The sequence below is a fragment of the Primulina eburnea genome, chromosome 11, assembly GCF_022965805.1.
Source record: "Primulina eburnea isolate SZY01 chromosome 11, ASM2296580v1, whole genome shotgun sequence".
Taxonomy (NCBI): domain Eukaryota; kingdom Viridiplantae; phylum Streptophyta; class Magnoliopsida; order Lamiales; family Gesneriaceae; genus Primulina; species Primulina eburnea.
The window spans coordinates 42,944,797-42,965,905 of record NC_133111.1 but is presented as its reverse complement, the minus strand read 5'-3'; the positions used below and the strand labels follow the sequence as shown (position 1 = coordinate 42,965,905).

The window sequence follows — 21,109 nt, the reverse complement described above, 5'->3', positions numbered from 1 at the left end:
TAATTTGCTTCAATATGTAAAATGTAAAATATAAAATGTTCTTTTTTAACCTTCCGAATATTCCACACACTCGGGTTCATCCAAAGAGGTATTTATTCTTGATTACAAGTTAATTTGAATGCATTTGCTTCCGTTTCCTGACAATTTCAGCGGCACCTCGCCCGGTTCCAGTTATAAACTTCATTCTCGTGTCATTGTTTTGCTATATTTTAGCAAATGGGGCCGTGATCTCGCTGACACCACTTTCTTAATTACTTTTCTATGTTGTTGGCACAGCTCATGTAATCACAATGAGACGATTAGTAGCTAGATAAGGATCAAGCCCAATTAGCACAAAGCCCAACTCTTCACAAACCTATTTCAGCTAGCCCAGTGAAGTTGCAAGATGATCCGGTCCAAATCTAAGAAGAATCAATTTTATCCCTTGTGGAGGAATATTAGTTAGTTATTCTTGTTGAAACAAATCACTAGTCAGTTAGCAATTAGCCATAAGAGTGGTCTTTTTCTTGGGTGATGTCTGAGCTATGTAAGGTTCATCAATTGATTCCTGTTGTTAGAACATTCCCGTAAAAGAAACATTCTCTGGTTCGGGATGTTTGTATTTTCGTACATACTAAAACAAGATCGTTGTTTAAGGTGGGAAGCATGGGAAGGAAACTTCGGTTTTCAGTTTCTCCAATGGTTTTCTAACCTATTATCCAGCTTTGCATCTGCTAAGGTGATCTTTCATTTGTCGTTGTTGCCTTTCTATATTTTTGTTTAATATGAATTAACGAATCTTCCAACATACAATCCTATATTCCTCGATAACGTATTTAACACCTTGTTTTAATATCATGGAGCAGGTGGTAAGGATTGTGAGGGTGAATTCACTACTTCTTATGGCATTTGTTGCTGTTGTGCTGACTTGTTTTGTCCATCCTGCCCTGGGACTTTTGTATTGTTCTTATCTCATATTCTGTTCTGTGCTGCCACAGTGCCCTCTCGAGGTATCAATAAATTTAGTTGTCACTCATTAACTTTTTTTAAATGAAATCTTGATATTCCCTTGAGGCTTGAACTGAGAAAAATTATGTATAAAAGGTTTTCATACAACTAGGTTTTGGTTATTCTCATTTGATAGTCAGTTGCCCACAAGTTTTACTCTTTGGCTTATGTTTATTCTGCTCAGCTCTCTTTTCTTGAGATTCTGGTGTTTACCGTTGAGTTACGTACTGGCATGTGATATTTATTTGGAGTTTCAAGGTATATCCATGTCTAAAGTGACCCTAGTGTCAGTTTTGTTGTCTCTGTGAACAATTTTTTGATGGCTTCATTTCGCAGCCATGTTCAGAATGAAGAGTTATGTGAATCTGGAAATGAGGGTAAAAGTTAACTCAATGCAATACGACTCCAGGTCTGAAGGTGGCGTAAGCTAGCTATTTGAATTTGAATAAAAAAAAATTTTGCGAACCGATCTCAAAAATCCTCCATATTGCCTCTGGTGCGGACACCCATCGGGCATCTTGGAAATTTTTAATCTCATCAACACATTCCAAGTCGGGGGGACAAGATTAACTGCTACTCTATCATGACCTTTGTATATATATTTATACAAATACTTTACAGCAGTTACACCTGAACAAACCTCCACATTAAGATGACAATCATATATGTACAACAAATAAGGATTATAAGGAACAACCCATCGTGAATTTAATTTTTTAGCCTTCCACACATCCACAATTTGACCATCATCCCTTCTTCGGTATATAGGATAACAATTTTCCCCTAAAGCAGATGATTCGCAAAATTGCCGGGATAATGATTCTTACACCGCCCTTCAACTATAAAAGAATTTTTTTTTATTCAAATTCCCACATGGGCCATGCATCATATGTCTCACAACTCCAAATCGTCCATCTCCTCCTCCCTCGCCGCCCTAGCCTTTTCATTCCTGATGTCTTGCAACAGAGATATGATAGAAATACCCGAACCAACCAATATCAATGCACCAATAGTGAATGATTTACGGAATGATTCACGGTGGAGCCATAACAGATTCAGTCCCCGACTCATTTTCTTTATTTTTCAAACGGCTGATCGGTTCTGTTTTATTGGTAGGGCAAAGGTTAATTAGGTTATTTTTATGTTCGGTCATATTAACCGTGCAAATGCAGATTAATGATAGTTGGGCCGCTGAGGGATGGATTTTCCCCAATGTACATGTAATTTTTCACGGGCCCAATGTTATCTTCCTCTCATCCAAAATTAGATAAAATTCATTGTGCAATAAATGGGAAAAAATCCCCTCAAAAAAAAATGGGAAAAAATTAAAATAAATAAATAAATCAATTGCAAACAAACACATATAAAAATGAAAAAAAATAAACTTTTCAATCACAAACAAGAAAACTGGAAAAAAAATCTTACAATTATTTTTCTAAAATAGTTGACCAAGCCCATTCCAAATTATTTTTAACTTTGAAATTATTTTTCTTAAATAGTTGACCAAACACACTTTTACTGCATTAACAACGGATGGACGGCGATCTTCTTGGAAGGAGGGTAAAACACAAAATGCAGCTAGCTGGGTCGTGAAGATAAGATGATATCAAACCAAATACACAACTGCAAATTAAAGTTCAGCGATCGAATTTATGATTGAAAAAAAAAAAAAAAAAAACCTTTACGGCACGATGAGATATTCTATGAGTAGAAATGGAGAAGATCAAATGAAAGTGCGATCATTTCGTACGGAAGATAACAAAGTCTTGCCAGATTCTCCAAATGCGCACACTTTGTGGCGCTTTCACACCCTTACAAACACCACAGGTTGCATGCTTGTTCTTCGAGCATATATTTAAACTTCATGGCCTTCCAGAATCAATTGTTTGCGACCGAGACATTACGTTCACAAGCATGTTCTGGAAGGAACTTTTCCCCCTCGCGGCTCCACTATCTGCTTCACTTCAGCTTAACACCCACTATTGGATAAACAGACGGAGGCTGTTAACCGCATCGTTGATATGTATTCGAGGTGTTTTTCTGGAGATTTGCCAAAGAAGTGGCTTCCATGGTTGTCTTTGTCAGATTTCTGTTATAATACGGGCTTCCAATCCTCCCTCCGAGGCCCGAAGCCCGAGCCACACCTTTTGAGGTTGTCTATGGTCGCCCCTCACCTTGTCTGCTTGCGTATTGTCCTGGACAATCTAAAATAGAGGCTGTCGACCAAGACATCTTGACAAGATCAGATTACGTATTACGGAATCTCCGAAACCGACTCGCCCATGCACAGAATGTCATGAAGTCCCGTTACGACCCTCTCATCAGGTGGCCTCCCGTGGCAAACAGAAACTATCTCCGCGATTTTACGGACCTTTTGAAGTTGGAGCACGCGTGGGTCCTGTAGCATACAAGCTTCTTCTTCCGGATTCTGCCAGCATTCACCACGTTTTCCATGTCTCTGCCCTCGAACCATTCAAGAGTGATATTGCATGCAACGCTGAGTTATTCGCATTAGCTACCGCGGATTCCCCCGAGTCACCACAATCGGTCCTGTACACTCGCTCGAATAATAAAAGACGTGATTGGACCGGGCTCTCACCAGCAGAAAATACCCAAGAATAAATATAAGCAACACTGCACTTCTAGTTCATTGAGCCGTAACTCGATCCTTAGCTCGCGCTCATAACATAATCCTGAGCTGGGGCCGGCTTGAGGTATCTAAGACCCAAAAGACTGGAGTACTGGACCATGCAGTGCTGGCGACCCTCCTTCATTTTTTGGTGGTTCAACTCGATCTAGAGCTCGAAATGAATCAATGGCGTGAGGTTTGAGCCATTAAATAATTACAAAAACTTTTGTGAAATGGAATTACGAATCAATTTTGTGAGACATATATCATATTTGTAACAATCATGCAAAAGTATTATATTTTATGTCAAAAGTATTATTTATTATTGTAAATATTGACAGTGTTAAATTATCTCACATATAATCCGTGAAACCGTAAACGCAAAATACTTGCTAATAAATAATAGGTAGGAAATGGTTTGAAGCAGTGGGGATTTGGTCAATTACACGTTAATAAGACAATTATTCATGCTTGATGGACAAATCTACAATATAGATATTTCATGATTGACCTCATTGAGTCCCGCCATTTTAATTTTAAACTAAAAAAATTCACAGATTTAATCACCAAATTTCACAAATATGGATATTTCATAATTGACCACATTGAGTTCTCCGACTAAAATTTTCGTTGAAAGCTAGCTATTCTTTAAATTAAAATAAAATTATATGATTTTTGAGTGACACAATTAGACTATATATTTTCAAATTCACCCTTTACCATATTACATAAAAGAAATTATTTGTATATACTTTTAATTTTTGTTTATGTCTATTTCAAGGCTATATTATATATAAAGACACACACAATTAAGTACTTATATAAATATGTGTGAGAAAATATTATCAATGAAAACATCTTGCAAAAACTACATTAATTAAGACACGTTGAGTGACCACCCCCCGTACGTCAATATTGAATTACAATTTATACAAAACTATTTCATGTTAACAAATTTTAATCCCGATTTTTAAAATCACAATATAACAGAACACATGACAATACACGTTTTACCATAAATAAAAGAAAGACAATTAATTACTCATTCTTTGTTGACTCTTCAACTTCTCAATATTCTATTTATAGCATCATATTTATTATTATTGTTCTTATTATTATATTATCATCAATTCCGGTGTGGCTCTTCGATCATCTTCTTCCTAGAGAATCGTTTGGAATTCTCCAATTGTTCTTCCAAATATATAAATATAAATATTTCTGTCCTCCATTCCGAGGGGAAAATCTGCAAGCTTAATTGAATGACGTCTGTAAGTTACGTTTTTCATAAAATATATATGTTGGCTTAGTTATTTGATTATTATGATTATGATGTTAAGTTTTTTTTAGAAAAATTTGTGTTGACGTTTCGATTCTAATGATTATTATACGATACATACATGGATTCGGTTTGATTTTGTGAGTGTGTGCGTATATTCTCCAAATCCTATATTATGTGATTTAATGATATCAAGAAGATTATTTACAAATAGAAAACAGATAATTTTAAGGTATAGAAGAAGTTTATGCAAATCAACGTTCATGCATGCATGAATTTTAGCAAGGTTATAACTTTTTCTTATGATTTTCTTAAAATCTAATTAGAATCCTGCGGTTCTGATATTTATTGAAGAAAAATATTATATATGTATACGCAGCACGAGAAAGGTCGGCCTTTGCCGAAATTTGGGGAGTGGGACGTGAACAATCCGGCATCGGCTGATGGATTCACAGTCATATTTGCCAAGGCTAGGGATGAAAAGAAGGCAACCGGTACAGCCGCTAGCATGGCAGCACCCTCTCCACCGCCTCCCTCCATGTCTCAGCCACACGAATCAGATAATGACCCCCGCAAGGTTTCTTTTTGTTTCCACCCCGCAGTTTATTGCACACCTTGTGTCCACATGCATGACAAATTATATTTTGTGAAAAAAGTATTTTTAGTTTTTTAAATTTACTTTTTTTAAATCTATTTTAATTTTCCAATTAAGTGCAATGATGTGGTCTCAAAATGAGATAGTCGGGCCAGACTGTATCTGAACTGGCAACAACTTATTCCTTATGGAATCATTTTAGCATTTATATAATTCAAGTATCGATCCCGAAATCTTGGGTTTATTGTGCTGTGTATATTCACATTTTCGTTGAAATCTTTAGAAAGTGTCATCTTCTCTTCGAGTAAACGATTTTATTTCTTTTTCTTCATATTGATGATGCAGAAAAAGTGGCTGTGTTGCTTCTGAAAAGTTGGAAGAATTTGTGAAAGATGGCATCGGATAATATTTTCATGTAAATTTCGAAATGGGGCTGTTTATGTGGGTTGGAAATCCATCGAAAGATGACCGTAAAAACTAAAGCTACTTGTTAATGTATTCGAATCTCTTCTACGTTCTTCCTCAATATATTTTGAGGGAATTTGTAAAGTCCATTTTAAATTGGCCAGCCATGTTTAGTTTTCAATTCGGATTCTTGTTCGCATTTACTGTAAATGATTAGTTTAGAAATATTTTAGTAGCTTACGTTTCTGTCATGTTTATAATATCCACTGTTTCATTTTAGATTCTAGATTCTTGTGTTTGCCGCCAACGAGGAAAAATGAAGCCAAAATAATTAAAAATCCCGATTGACCGATTTTTGTGCAAATCCAAAATAAACAATATTCAAATACTAACAACATGTTGATCAAAACTCATGAGATGCAAAATAAACATATATATAAAAAAAATGCATGGAAATGTAATAACAATCCAAGAAAACTCAGAAATCAAACGTAAACCCGAAATTATAAAATCTAAAACTACTCAAACAACAATTCTAGGAACACAAACTTCATGAGAAAATCCGAAAAGCAGACATGATCAAGAACAGCGCATACGCGAAAAGGGCATTGTTCTTGGCAGCATGAGACTTAGCAGTGGAATCCTCGTCTTGCCCGATAACCCAAATGATCATCCGCTGCCCCTTCTCACAGTGCCCGGTCGCCCCGCTTATGAAGTAGAAGAAACCCGACCGGTCCAGCATGTAGATGGTGTCACCCTTGTTGGAGAAGAAATTGGGGCGGCTGGAATTGCATTCGTTGTACTCGGTCTTGTTCACTTCCATTACCGAGTCTTTCTTATATTTGAAACCTAAACATGTACTCAATATGCATGTCAGTATACATATACATTTCGTGGTATCATTCTTGAAACAAAAGTTAGTCTACTTACGAACGGTGTCGCCAATCTTGAACCGCTCTCGCGAGGCCCATTCATTGTAGAGGTCGGTCTGATTCGCGTGTGGCACCGCCCAACCAGCCCTGTCGCCCACCTGAAACTGGAAGCAACTCCCCATCTGCAGCAAAGACAGCTCTAAAAGACAAACAAATGTAATGCAAACGAAGGGTTTCAACTCCATTACTGTTGGTTGATGAAGGCTATATATATCTTCTGGATATAACTAAGAAATTTAACAATTAACAAGGAATTAAGAAGAGAATTGTGGATCGCTGGCTAGCTGTTGTTATGGTACATAGGAGCAACTCCTCCATTGCACTGCATATATATAATAAACATCAATCAATAAATTAAGTGATAAATGCAATTGTTTAACGTGAAAGGGGGTAATGGCTGAGTGGGGAGTAACGGTTGAGCGTTTTGGTTTACCGGGTCATCGGATCAGTTTGTTTCTTGAATATGTATTTATAACATATTTTTTTATGTCCTCCTTTTACTTATAGTAGTGGATTAACGTGGATGGTATTTATAAATTTTATAACCTTTTTCAACTAAATAATTTAATAATTAGAGAGCATATGTTGTGTGTATTTATTTTATTTTATATTTTTGAAAAATAACAAAATTTGACTAAAACAAATATAACAAGCACTGAATTAACTTTTTTTTTTTCACTGAATTAAAATTTGACTACAATGAGAACAAAAAAATCGCATAATGACGATATGAGATCAGATTTGCAATTTTCCCAGAATCTTAAAATAAGACATTTTTCTTTTTTACATGACTATGATCCTATAAAGAGCTAAAAGCGTGACAATAACACAAAAAGCGTGTGTAAAATAAAACCATATCAATCAATATATGACAAAAAGTGTCAATTGTCTATTCAGTATTCGATGAAAGTGTAATAGCCATATACCACACAGCTGTTACTCGTTCACCATCTTCTAACTATACAATCATCTTGAACAAAAGAAGGTACCGCTTGCTCTACACACCCAAAAACACCTCCTAGTACAGCACCATACTTGCCTGTTATTCTTCAGTCTGTGACTTATAAATTTCTTTCCTGTTAAATGGTTTGCTCCTCCTAGGAACATCAGCAAGATTACAGAACCCAGACAAATCCTTCCTAATCTGCACTTTTTTCTTCCTCTCCGGTGGCCGAGCACCTAGGTTGCTGATATCAATTGTGGCACCATACATTCGTGCAGACCGGACGACTGAATCATACGCCTTAGTAGACAGAACAAGGCCCTCTTTCTGAGACCTCAAATGCAACTCGTATGCCAGCCTTGGTTTAGCATCGTTCGCCAGTGCCTCAATCACTATTTCGTAAGTAATCTCGTTGGGAGTTATCTTCTGAACTTCCATACGCCTGAACCATTCATATCCTGCACTTCCAAGATTATTACGAGCACATCCACTTATTATGGCATTGAATGTGACAACTGTAGGATCGACCCCTACAGTAACCATTTCACGTATTATGGAATCGACTATATTGAATTTACCCTGTCCAGCATATATTGAAGCCATGATGGTGTAGGCATATAAGTTCGGTTCAATGCCCACTTTAGTCATATGTATCCAGACTCGAACGGCCTCATCGTATAGTTTCCCTTTCTCAAGAGCACTAAGCAATGCACCATAAGAAATAATTGTTGGCTTCTCGCCTTGTTCCACCATTCGTTTGAATATCTCAATCGCAGCTGCAGTTTCTGAAGCTTTGGAACAGGCTACAAGGACAGAATTCCACTCCCTGCTGCCTGGTTTAAGGCCTTTCTCTTCCATTTTGTTGAGCAACCTTACTCCCCATCTCCAAATTCCCTTTTTCCTAGCTGCAGATAGAAGTACATTAAAATGAGAGACCATTAGTTCATATGACAAGTTATTTGGTTTAGGGCCTTTATCCAACAAGTCCTCATAAATTTCTAATGCGGTCCACCATTTTTTCGCCTTTCCCATGAGCCAAATGATGTGATTACAAACAGATAAACTTATGTCAGAGTTTATCTCTCTTATCCGAGTATACAATTCTTTAGCCACAAGAAAATGCTCTTCACGAGTGCATGCCCAGATGAGGCGCTCGTATTCAGCATGATCAGACTGAAGGCCAGCCTTATCCATCTCTATTAGTAGTCTCAGCATCTCAGTACTTGAGTTCTCACTAGCCACAAGCCAACGCCGCATCACTTGGTAGCAGATTCGAATAGTGAAGTTCTCAAGCTTGTCAAACTCGCTTTTCCAGTCTTCATCAGAATCCTTACCAATTTCGCCTTTTTTGTATTTTTTTATTATATCGGTGAAGAATGACAATGCTCCAAACCCGTCTTCCAATCTACGGTATGCATACAAAACTGTAGAATAAGTTGCGGGAGATGGAGACATTCCCTTCTGTGGCATTTCCTTGAAAAGTTGGAGGGCCTCCGATTCTCGTCCTTGTTCTATATATATACCCATTAAAGAGTTGTATGTCACAACATTAGGACGCATACCATTTACAGACATATCATTTATGACTTTTTCAAAGTCATTGAAATTTCCAGATTGCTTCATCGCTCCCAAAAGGCTATTGTATATAAATAAGTTGGGACAGAGAGAACTATCAGCTTCTTCACCCTTTCTCTTAAGCCAATCGTAGAGGGCCATAGCTGGGGTTAGTTTCTTGTCCTTGCCAAAACCTCTTATTATCGAAGAATAAACCTGAAGAGGGAGGTCACCCTTACCCTTCAGAATTTTTTCCACATCATCAGCATCTTTGGCTGAGTGTAAGGTCCATGCCAATGCACGAACATCAACCCTTGCATTATTCTCATCATCTAATTTCACATCAAGATCATTTCCACCATCATATCCATCACCGTTGTCCGGACAATCATCATTCTTTTTGTCACCACCATTATCAACACAACAAGGGGAGTTCCCATTCTCTAATTTCTCGGGAACAAATTGTGCGGAGTCTTCTTCCGAAAAATCACTCGAGTTCTCTAAATCTACTTGGGTAACACTACTTCCAATTTCTTGTTCCTCCAATGCCCATGCCACAGAAAGAGAGGTGCCACGGGAACCACTCTTTGACTTCAATGATGAATATACTTTGCTTTTGGGGTACACATATAAGAACCTCCATTTCAACTCAGTCTTTGCAGTTCTACTTCTAAAGCCTCTCGACGAACACAATAGGCCACGGAAAATACTCAAACTTTTCTGTCCTGTAACCAAATTATAACTAGAATATGATTCAAAATCCAACTGGGGTGTGGCACAATTGGACCAAGATTCACTTGCTGAAGGCCAAATGCTCAAAGCTTGCATATTGAGTTTAAGAAACATAAAAATCCACAAAGAACCTACAAACTTAAAACTGGAAATCTCAAAAACAACTCTGGAGTCATATCAGGTCATCCACTCTATATTACAAACAGAACGAAACTAGAATTTTCTGCCTAACAGATATGGTGACAACCATCTGAAAAATCAAGAACTGGCAAAAATCATACCTTGCAAAAAGGGAACAGGACTCAAGTTAAGGATGGGATTTTCCGGATTTTTTAGGCCCCAGAAACTGAGACTGGATTTTTCACAGCAAATCGAATGCTGGGAAAGTGAACGAGATGTACAAGGACTCGGCCCATGAAAATTATCTTCTACTTATTATCCTTATCTTATCTGATGTGGACAAATACGTAATATTCCATTTCTACACATAATTATATATGACATGTACAACATTAATAGAATACTAGTATAACGACGCACGTGTTGCGTGCTTGTACGATATGTTTTTATAATTTATTTGATTTATATTTAAATTAGGATCAAAATATATTTATAAGAAATAATGAGTGGCTACATTATAATTTTGATATATGAACTAAAAAATAAATTAAAAAAGAATAAAAAAGACCCAAGCAAAAATTGAACCTACAACCTCATGATTAAGAAACATAGACTTTATCCACTAAACTACATGTGACTTGCTTTTATTTTTTAACACTTTATTAATATATATAATTAGTAATGTAGAGAGTGGGGTGAAGGGTATTTTAGGTATTTTAAAAAACAGACCAAAGAAGTTACTCTAACCTACTCAGCCTTAATAAATAGTAAGAGATATATAATTAGTAATGTAGAGAGTGGGGGTGAAGGGTATTTTAGGTATTTTAAAAAACAGACCAAGGAAGTTACTCTAACCTACCCAGCCTTAATAAATAGTAAGAGATGATGCACATGCATTGTATGTGTTATTATTTTTTTTTAATTTGATTAAATAATATTAAATAATTAACACGAAATTATTTTCGATTTAGAATAGTTGTTCGATTTCAAATGGAAGGTTTATTTTGATTTTTTTCTATTTAAAATATAGAGTGACTTGAAAATGTTGTAAGTATGGTAAGAAGGATAATTATGAAATTAAATATTTTGGTGTCCTCAAATGTAGTTATTCTAAGGCCCTCACACTTAATATAATAGTATAGATATTCACAACATAAATAAATAGCTTATTTTCCAATCACCTAACCGAAAACTAAATTTTAAAAATAAAATCAAATTAAATAACCTAGTAAAGCAATTGGACAGTGAAAGAGGAAAGAAAAAAAATATGTGACAACGTTGATGTAGGGAATGTAATTTGTAAATATAACATCAATCTAATGATGGATACTTGTGTTAGAAAAATATGTTTCCATAATGTGTTTTGTTCCGATTGCAATGTCGCTACTTTAAAGAAATATTGTTTTTCACTGTGTTCATGTTGGAGAAACTTTAAAACAAAGAATAAAATTTATAAATAATAATATCTATTAATTTTTCCAAGACAGTTGTGAGGTGATTTTTTTTTTAATAAAAAATAAGAGTCGAATAGATAATAAAAGGCGATAAAATAGTTTTTGAATCACTTTCTTAATTATTTTTTAAAACATGATTTCAATTCCCTCTAATTACATAAATTAGCCCCAGTCCGATAACATAATTATAATTGGGTAAAGCCCAAATCTAATAACATCATTTTACCCAGAAATTCCGCAGGCCCGTAACAATAAGGTTAGGTCCATCAGTGATGTATTTTTCTTCGTCGTCGTTAATTTACAGGAAGGATTGAAAGGTCCTTTTTTTTCTTCTGTGCCATCATAAACTTTTGATCTTTTCCCACATCAATTCTTCACCTAGTGTGGTAAGATGGACGAAACTTGTTATCGGCAGAATCTGGCTGATTCAGCTACACAAAGTCCAAGAAAACGAAAGCGGAAGCACAAGGTACGCAAGTAGTCGACTTTTTCATACATCTGATTGTGGACATATTCATTTAGTTCCATAATTCCACACTTTAGCTGAAGGGTTACTAAAGTTTACGTGTTGTACTCTATTATATTTTCAGGGTGCTGAAACTTTGAGTGTTAAGAGATGTTAGTATTGGGATTGATAAGTTGTCTGATGATATGCTTGTTGCCATTCTGTCTTGTATGAGTTTCAAAGAAGCTGCCAGGACTAGTCTTTTCTCACGTAGATGGAGGTATTTATGGATAAGTTGTCTGATGATATGCTTTGATTTGGATTTTGCAGGTCTAGCATAGAGAAGTTGTTATCACGTACACATGAGGTCCAGCCTGCTTTTGGTTCGCTAAGGTCCCTTAGGTTGGTTTATGTTGACATCAAGGATGAGGTCTGGTGGTTCAGTAATTCCTAGCATCATGTCCGCATCTTGAACAGCTATGCATAAGGGCCTCCTATGTTACAAAGAATCTTCAAGTTGTTGATCCATTACCAAACTTCGGAGTTATGGAAATATCCAAATCCAAAGTCTGAAAGTATCTGCAATGAATCTTCTCTCGTTTACATACGATGGGAATGAAACAAGTCTGCCGTTAAAAAAATTCCTAATGTCTCTGAGCTACGTCTTTTCGGGGGATTTTTCCAGTCCTTTGTGTGTGAACCTGACAAACACTCAAGTTATGCAGTTCAGCTGACATTAAATCTTGGTTTTTCGGCTGGTTTTCTACCATTATACTTTTGCTCTTCATATTTAATAATATCTAATCTTAGCAATAGGAAAGATCGCTGATATAATCCTGTCTCGATCTTTTTGTCAGATTCGTCTGAGAACACATTCTGCTCCTCGTGATCTGCCTCAATTACACTCCCTCAAGCGGCTGGAATTGAATATTGTGTCACAAGTTGACCAAAGCCTTCTCTTCTTTTCTTCATTGGTCAAGGCGTCTCCTTTCTTACACGAATTTAAAATCAACTTTCTATAAATGTTCAACTTTATAGTTTACATGTTGATTTAATATCATATGAATTTTTCTTAAATGTATTCTCATTGTGGCATTAGGCATGTTGTCTCTGATGTGGGTTGAGATTGGTTTGGATTTGCTCATCTGAGGCATGTCAAGCTTCACTTGTTGGAATTGGCCAAGCTTGAATAGTATTTAACTTATTCAAATTTTGAATCATACTTGACCTTGGCTCAGTTTTTTAAAAGGCTCCCCCCCTAGGCGAGGCAAAACCTTTGTGCCTCGAACCTACGCGGTGAAGCACACTTCGCCGTGGGCTTGGTGGTTCACCTAGGGGAGCCTAGGCGTGTGCCTTTTGTGTGCTTTTTCCTTGGGAGAGACCCCATTTTATTTTAAAACACACAATGGGGGCTTTGATTTTTCTTCTTGCTTTCTCCCCGTTCCGGTTGTGCTCTCTCTAAACATTCCCATGTGCCTATCCCTCTCGATGTATTCTCTTGTTTGGTAGAACAGATTGAAAGAGAAATGACTTCTTTTTAAATTTTGTTAGAGGAATTGGACACTGGCAGGTTGATATTTAGTGATTGATGATTACTAGGACCAAATTTGTTTAGTATGCTATACAATTGAAAGTTAACAAGTTAAATCAATCTGAACAAAGTTGTTAAGTATGTTCTTGCATTTTACTTCAACCAGTTTGATGATATGGAGAATTAACAAGTTAAAACCATTTTTTTATAATATAAATTGAATTTCTCACATGTGGGTTACCTCTGTTTGAATTATATTTTGTAGGTGTTTAATCGGCTGCCTTTTTTCTTCTTTATTCATGTTTTGAATTATGTAGGTTTGTACTTTGACAACTTGATGCCAACAATTATTTTTTAGTTGATATAGAAATTTGACGTTATGTAATGAAAATTTGAATTGAAAGCTAAGGGATACGGTGATGAATTTGCGGTATTCTCCGGAAATTGGATGATAGGAAGTTAATTTGGTTTTCATGAAAACATTTAATTATATATTAGGATATTATAATTAATTTGGGTTTCATAAAAACGAAATAATCATGGTTGGATCACCTCCAAGCTCAAATGTGTAGTAGCCCGAATCCCAAATTGGGTAATTAACGGATAAATGGTGATTACGAAGGTTTAATGTGTAATTTTGACCGAGTCATGATCGGACGGACCGAAGATGGTTCGGTAGCACCGAAGAGTTCGGACGATCCGAAGTGAGTTCGGTGGATCCGAACATGAGGTGTCAAGAGCAGCTGGACACGTGCAAGTTCGGACGGTCCGAAGTGTATGATCGGAGGATCCGATCATGAGCTGTCAAGAGCCGATGGACACGTAAGAGTTCGGACGTTCCGAAGAGGGTTCGGACGATCCGAACATGGCCTATAAATAGTGGTCGGATTTCCTCATTTTGACTCGCCAATTCAGAGAATTCCATAGCATTTCAGTCGTTTCTGACAGGTTCTAGTCTTGTTCCGAGATTTGGGCACTAGCGGGGAGCTGCTGGTCTTGTAGCAGAGCTGTGCTCTAGTTGGGAGCTAGCGGCATCAGCGGGCTAGCGACGGACGAAGGTTTGGAATTTTATCAGTATTTATCTCAGGATTATCTAGTTAAGTCTGGTAGATAAGTTTAGTGATGGTTTTCACTTGATGAATAGGCTTGGATTAGACCTGTTGTCTGGTGGTTCCAGTGGATTAGGATTGCTGTGATAGAGGTACGAAAGTACTATCCGAGATATCCTGGTTGAGTATACATTCATATATGTGTTGCATGATTATGTGGTGCATTGATATATGTCATTTGATGCATGCTATTATGTCACGTTTATTACTGCACGTTGCATTTCACGTTGAGCCGTATCTCCTTCGAGATAGCCTTTGCTGTTGAGCTGTATCTCTTTCGAGATAAGCTATATCTTGGGGCCGCTCAGCCCTGTCTTGTGGACGCTTGGACACCGAGAGTACACAGTGGCCGACGGGTCGGGAGGGCTTCGGTGGTCCGGGACATTTTAGGTCCACGTCTGTCTTGTAGTGGATGCAGTGACCCAGAGGTGTACCGCGAGGCACTATCCACTTGGCGCCTCTAGACTGAGCATTGTTGAGATCCTTTTGTGACTCCTGTTTCTTGACTACCCTGGTATCATATCATAGCATGTGCATTTCATATAGGTCTGTATACTCATACTTTTGTACTGGGCGTTCTTATCGCTCACGTCCTCGGTTTTGTTTATTCTTGGACACCACATTCCCACGGGGCAGGCCTCAGATTGGACAGCTCAGGAGGAGCAGGAGGAGGACGTTGAGTAGCTGGTTGGTTTAGTTTATCGGTATTGTTTTGATTCGATATGGTTGTATTGGATATTTCATTTTGAGTTAGTCTAGACTTCGATTTCGATTGGGTTGTATAACTATTTTTGTTGACTTTTCCGCTGTTATCTCTGATTATTGTTAATTAGGTTAATTGCATGCTTAGTTTTTGATTAGTAGGTGATTCTGGAACGGGTCACTACAAAATGCATATACAACTTTAATCAAAACTATTTTCCAATCACCTACCTAAAACAAATCAAATTAAGTAAACCTTAAAAAGCAATCGGACAGTGAAAAAGGAAAGAAAAAAATATATGACAATGTTGACGTAGGGAATGTAATTTCTAAATCAGACATCAATATAACGATAGCGACGACGTGTGGTAATAATTTAGTAATCTATCCTCGTTCGTTCACCAGACAGAAATAATCTTTTATTATTTACACAGTTCATTTTTTTTAAACAAAAAAAAGAGAGAAAATAGGGTTCAACTTCTCTTCACGAACCTACCCTGCAAATAAAATAAATAATTAATTTAGATTTTAGATATCATTATGAGTAAAAGATAATTAAGATTGTGGTCTTATAATTTATTTTAGAGAAATGCTGATGTAGTTTTGTCCCAAGGCAAGGGATAACCAATTACCTTGAGACGAGGGCGTTTCTCGGCATTGAGCTTTCGGACTTGGTAACGTATTTTCTTGGAGAAAAGCCTATTCCGCCTCTTCTCCTTGTACCTCAACACACTCGCTTCCCTTTGTCCCATTTCCGGCACTGTCCACAATCCCATCTTCACCTCGTTACATGCCCACCCCATCATCACCTGCTAATCATACAATACAACATAAGAAGACTAAATCGAACCGGATTCCGGTGGAAGACTCCAGAAGCATTCATCAATTAATTCGGGGCAGAGGCAAAAAGGGCCCCCGATTAAAAAAGATGGCCCCCCAAAAAGACTACACTCCAAAGATTCCTTGTTGATCCAACTAGCATCAGCCCCATCTTTTTCAATAATTGACCTCCTACTTTAAAATATTATTGATAATTCATGTTGTTCTTTTATATTAAATAAGGGCCGAGATCCAATTCCAATTCTAAATCCAAATCATCTAGTCTAAATATAAAAATCTTACATAACATATCTAATAATTCCATTGTGTATGGTCAAAAGCACGTGGTCTTTGTTGTATGTAGAAAAGAATAATTAAAATAGTACCAAAGCTCGAAACCATTTCTATAAAGGTCTCAACCTTTTTTCTTTCTTTCTTTCTTTCTTTCACAAAAAGATTAAAAATCAATTTAATACTCATCCTTAGTTACATTTAATTCAAATTTAATAAAAAATTAACATGTAGTATGTATTTAATTAATAAATTAAGTACATAGTAAAGGTAAAATAATAATCTTACGTTATATGACGACTCTTGCAAGAGAAAATCATCGGACATGTTGGGGACGATCTGGGAACTCTCCGAATCCACATAAAGCGGGCCTTTATTGGACCATGCCTTCAAGATTTCTTGATAATCCAGCTTCAACGAAAGCCCTTGGATCGCCGCCCGATCATCGCTCAGCCGCGGATCCGCGGCGGAGCTGGTCACCTCTTCCTCCTTTATATTCTTCCTCTCCACAACCTCCGAGTAGCACACCCACTTCTCCTCGCTGGAGTCCCGCTCCCTGTTCTTCATCGCGTTGCGTACAAGCGCCGCCGACCCGTCTCTGCTCTCGGGACCGCCGTAGGCCGATGACGGGGACAGATCATCTTGTCTGAAACCACAAATCAAGAAATTCTCAAACTTTAAAATCCGTAAGTACTTTGAGGATTCCAAAACGCGAGCCATTACGTACCTGTCACTGTTGTTGATTGTGGTGTGGGATGAGATGGAGGGGGTATCGGCGGAATCATCGAGAAGTCCGGTGAGGGAGGTTTCGCCGCCGTCTGTGTTGGAGAAGAAGTACGCGACGTTCTCTTGATCTTGGGCACTCTCTTTGTCTTGAAGTTGATTCCCCGGGTGCAGCGGGAATAAGTTGAGCCCGTGGGATTCACTATCAGCGGGGGGAGAGGTGGTGGTAATGACTTCCACGGATCCTGCGGCGGAGGCACCCGCTGCACGCGTTTCAACGATCCGGCTGGTTTTCAGAACTTCCTCGGCCGGAAACTGGAGGCGGAGGCTGAGGAATTTCGGTTTCTTGGCCTTAGTCCTGGACTTTCTAGCTGTGGGGCGTCGTTTTCTGTTCATGGAGGGAGTGTTGTTGCTGCACACAGTTGGCCGAGTGTGGAATTATAGGGAAAGGAGAAGTATCTAATGGAGGTCACGAAAAAGTGAAAAGCGGGTGGGGACCACTATCGGCAGAGCAATCAAGAAGAAGATGATGAGCTGCTTTCTTTTGACACGTGGGTTTACATGATTGGGTGGAATTTTGTAGATGGTGCGTTATCTGGATTTCCTCTTGGATGAAGTCTGCCGTCGGTGGTAGCAGCAGTCCAGTCCAGTTACTAAATTGTAACATACACTCGACTATTAATTTGATAGGGTTTGGTCTATGTCTCAACTATATCCTAAATTTATTAGATAATATCATCGAGCTCTCAAATTTCACTCGGAATTCAAATGCTAAAATTTGGTCACGACATATGAAACAAAAGCGTTGACCTGATTTAAAAAGTTTTTGGATTTCCGGTTACACAATATCGAGCAAGTCTATTTTCATATTAATGAGAATTGACAGTTGATTATGAAGCTCTTGGACTTATTTTCACACTTGGTTTTTTGCAAAAAGCCCTTGTTGGAGACATGTTCATAATGTTAAATTTAGGATTTTACGGCCCAACGAGAAATCAACCATATTCGCATTGGTGGGGCCTGTCATTATTATCAAGGACTCTCACATGTAGAAAGAGTGTAGCCGATATGACAAAGGGCGTGTAAATAAACACCTTCAATCTTTGAATGACTTGAGTTATGAAAATGAAAAAAAAAGGCTATGTTATAATATTACGAAACATAATTACGGGACTTGCACTTTAAAGACAAAAGTCTCTTCCGCAGCAGGTGGAAAAACACAAGCATTCCTCCCCCATTTAAGTCATTGCTGCGAGTTCCACTCTCAAACAACGGCCAGCGTTTAGCCGACTGTGCTATTGGCTTCGGCAAGAATGCATCTAGTGGCAGAGGCGGCTGCATCTATGTCGTCACTGATACCGGCATGATGATCCGGTGAACCCACGAAAGCTGGGGATGGGATCATCGGAGATTTCCCGCAGCATGCAGGGCATTGGGAGGTTTATGATGGAGATGGGATCGCCATTTTAGCCGGGAAAAACATCTGGATCGACCATTGCTCGTTGTCAAACTGTAACGACGGGCTGATCGATGTGAATCGTGTGTCGACCGCGGTCACGATTTCGAATAATTATTTCACGCATCGTGATAAGGTGATGTTGTTAGGACATAGTGATACGTTTGCGCAGGATAAGAATATGCCGGTAACTATTGCTTTTAATCATTTTGGAGAAGAGCTGGTTCAAAGGATGCCTAGGCGTAGGCTTGGGTATTTTCATGTGGTGAACAATGACTATACTCACTGGGAAATGTATGCAATTTGTCGAAGTGGAACTGTAACTGGAGATCGGAAGAAGGTGATTTCATGTTGAACGGTGGCTTTTTCCGGCAGTCGGGACGTGGAGCTTGGGCTGCACATTCGAAGGCATCGAGTTTAAGTGCTAGGCCAGTTTCTCTTGTAGGTTCAGTCACCAGAACTGCTGGGGCACTCAATTGAGAAACTGGATCTCGTTGCTGGTTAGTTAAGTACAATGATGGTGTTATTGCAGCGAGTTGAATCCCATAAATTCTTGCGTGATTGATGTAAACAGCATTAATTCAAGTTCATGAGTGAACGATAGAAGAAGAAAAGCAAAATTATTGTCAAAGGAAGAAGTGTGAACTATCCATGCAAATAATTTATTAATTGAAATCAGTCACCATATATAAATTAAGGGTGGGAGCCAATAGTAAATGTTGTTTGCAGAATATTCCAAATTATCGATTTTAAGCCTTTGTAAACCTGTATATTTGATAACTTCTCCATTCTCTCTTCTTTGACCAACAAATCATCTTCGCTATTCTTCTATTTTCTTCCCTTACAACAAAGGAATTAATTATCGGAATTTTTTCATCCTAGACCCATATATATTTAAATCAAAATCTCTCATTATTCATCCAACCATAAATGAGAGAATCAATCTGGCAATAATAGCAATTTTTTACTTTCCATGTCACTAATATTTTAAAAACATGCAAAAGCATGGATGGTTGAAGGTATTTAAATTAACTAATGCACAGCAGAATGAGCAAATAAACAAATAAATGAAGGAATATTGAACTTATAGAAATGCAACAACACTAAATTTGCTACTTCTTTATGCATTAACATTTATTTATTACTCACGATTGAGCTCATAGAAAAAACGAACTCGATTGAATATAAGATGAACAAATTAACACTTGAAAGAAATTTAGAAGAAGAAGAATCCAGCGGCAGCGGCGGTTCCAACAGCAGCGGAGACCTTCAAGGTGGTGGCGCCGCTATTAGGTTTATCAGCTGCGGGTTCGCTGGGGCTAGGTGCTGCGGAAGCGGGAGTGGGAGCAGCAGCTTCGGCGACGGGGGAGCTGGCGTCGCTGGCGGGGACAGGTGGAGATGAGGGCTCCTCCTCGGGGGAGAAGGATTCTGGGGAGGCGGCTGGCACAGGGGCAGATTTCGGGGTGGCGCTGATCGTTGGGACGGCGGCTGTTGGCTTCGATGGAGCAGCAGATGGTGATGCTGAAGGAGCGGCATGTGGTGATTGGCCGGACACCGCCACCGCGAAGGCGGCGACCAAGACGAGCGCGAGACCAACCATTTGACGTGCCATTTTAATTCTCTTTTCTTCGAAAATAATTGCCCTCTTTTAAGTTTCTTGATTCTTGTAGGCTTTTGCAGTACTTCTCAATTTATATTTCGAGAAACACTGCGATACTAAAGAATGGGGAAACAAGAACGGGGGCGGATGGGCATTTATAGGGCGGAAGTTGGCAAGGAAATGGGCGGGGCACGTTGTTCCATGCAAGATTGTGGGCTGTGGTGAAGTTGCTGGCCGAGATTTATGGTCGTCGTCTTATATTGCATGCAAAGGAAGTAACATTTGTGTTTAGTTTGTGGTGATGAAAACTTGGTTATCTCACGGCCGTTGTTCAATAGTTGATGTTACGAGAAATAATCGGCACAATTTTATTTTATTTTTTAAATAGTTTATTTGGCTTTGTTGTTTTGTTTCTTAAACTACCAATTAAATATTGGCTGATGCGATCGATTTTATAGTATGCATGTATGTACATGTGTTAATTGTTATATATTTGGAGTAATCAGTGCACGTAAAATTTATTTTTTTCCTTGATAATGGTGTGACCATTTTTGCTTTTACACCGATTGGGTTGTTAGATAAGATAATAAAAATTATCTATATTCTATATCTATATAAATATATGAATGTGAATTGTGAATTTACAAAAATGTCCTTACCTTCATTTACACACTCCATATTTAATTTTTTTTGTTGTTTTCCATGTTTTTCATCTATTAATTAATTAATAAAATTTAAAATAAATTATAATAAAATGAATTTACATAAATGTCATTACCTTCATTTACACATTCCATATTAATTTT

The 21,109-nt window shown here is 37.9% G+C and overlaps 4 protein-coding genes and 2 pseudogenes across 5 annotated transcripts; 3 read left to right on the top strand and 3 right to left on the bottom strand.

Moving 5' to 3' along the window:
• The first annotated feature begins 4,714 nt into the window (after window positions 1–4,714).
• LOC140805309 (protein NOI4-like) lies at window positions 4,715–6,132 on the top strand. The gene is made up of 3 exons (XM_073161573.1): window positions 4,715–4,884; window positions 5,272–5,469; window positions 5,833–6,132. Exons 1-3 carry the CDS (start codon window positions 4,876–4,878, stop codon window positions 5,854–5,856), a joined length of 231 nt encoding a protein of 76 aa, XP_073017674.1. The 5' UTR covers window positions 4,715–4,875; the 3' UTR covers window positions 5,857–6,132.
• Window positions 6,133–6,338: 206 nt separating this feature from the next.
• On the bottom strand, window positions 6,339–10,473 carry LOC140806348 (early nodulin-like protein 6). Its single transcript, XM_073162951.1, has 3 exons — window positions 10,335–10,473; window positions 6,823–6,946; window positions 6,339–6,741 (listed from the first exon to the last, which is right to left on the bottom strand). The coding sequence occupies exons 2-3, from the start codon at window positions 6,944–6,946 to the stop codon at window positions 6,443–6,445; spliced, it is 423 nt and encodes a 140-aa protein (XP_073019052.1). The 5' UTR covers window positions 10,335–10,473; the 3' UTR covers window positions 6,339–6,442.
• On the bottom strand, window positions 7,667–10,413 carry LOC140806347 (uncharacterized). The gene has a single exon (XM_073162950.1). The coding sequence runs from the start codon at window positions 10,165–10,167 to the stop codon at window positions 7,867–7,869; it is 2,301 nt and encodes a 766-aa protein (XP_073019051.1). The 5' UTR covers window positions 10,168–10,413; the 3' UTR covers window positions 7,667–7,866.
• A 1,545-nt stretch (window positions 10,474–12,018) lies between the features above and the next one.
• On the top strand, window positions 12,019–13,869 carry LOC140805665 (putative F-box/LRR-repeat protein At1g56400; annotated as a pseudogene).
• Window positions 13,870–15,609: 1,740 nt separating this feature from the next.
• On the bottom strand, window positions 15,610–17,937 carry LOC140806346 (uncharacterized). Of its 2 annotated transcripts, none has more exons than XM_073162948.1 (4): window positions 17,252–17,937; window positions 16,813–17,170; window positions 16,047–16,226; window positions 15,610–15,911 (listed from the first exon to the last, which is right to left on the bottom strand). In XM_073162948.1, exons 1-4 carry the CDS (start codon window positions 17,641–17,643, stop codon window positions 15,888–15,890), a joined length of 954 nt encoding a protein of 317 aa, XP_073019049.1. In that variant the 5' UTR covers window positions 17,644–17,937; the 3' UTR covers window positions 15,610–15,887. The 2 variants fall into 2 exon arrangements, with proteins under 2 accessions (XP_073019049.1, XP_073019050.1); XM_073162949.1 differs by having other exon boundaries at window positions 16,047–16,223; window positions 17,252–17,934.
• LOC140805664 (probable pectate lyase P18) lies at window positions 17,809–19,243 on the top strand (annotated as a pseudogene).
• The last annotated feature ends 1,866 nt before the right edge of the window (window positions 19,244–21,109 follow it).

Excerpts from the sequence above, each read along its gene's own strand:
- LOC140805309 (XM_073161573.1), top strand. Across the intron at positions 5,470-5,832 it reads CAGATAATGACCCCCGCAAG|AAAAAGTGGCTGTGTTGCTT; the intron begins GTTTCTTTTTGT and ends TTGATGATGCAG.
- LOC140806348 (XM_073162951.1), bottom strand. The coding sequence starts at position 6,946 with ATGGGGAGTTGCTTCCAGTTTCAGGTGGGCGACAGGGCTGGTTGGGCG. Across the intron at positions 6,742-6,822 it reads CAAGATTGGCGACACCGTTC|GTTTCAAATATAAGAAAGAC; the intron begins GTAAGTAGACTA and ends GTACATGTTTAG.
- LOC140806347 (XM_073162950.1), bottom strand. The coding sequence starts at position 10,167 with ATGTTTCTTAAACTCAATATGCAAGCTTTGAGCATTTGGCCTTCAGCA.
- LOC140806346 (XM_073162948.1), bottom strand. The coding sequence starts at position 17,643 with ATGAACAGAAAACGACGCCCCACAGCTAGAAAGTCCAGGACTAAGGCC. Across the intron at positions 17,171-17,251 it reads ACAATCAACAACAGTGACAG|ACAAGATGATCTGTCCCCGT; the intron begins GTACGTAATGGC and ends TTGTGGTTTCAG. Across the intron at positions 15,912-16,046 it reads AGAAACGCCCTCGTCTCAAG|GGTAGGTTCGTGAAGAGAAG; the intron begins GTAATTGGTTAT and ends TTTTATTTGCAG.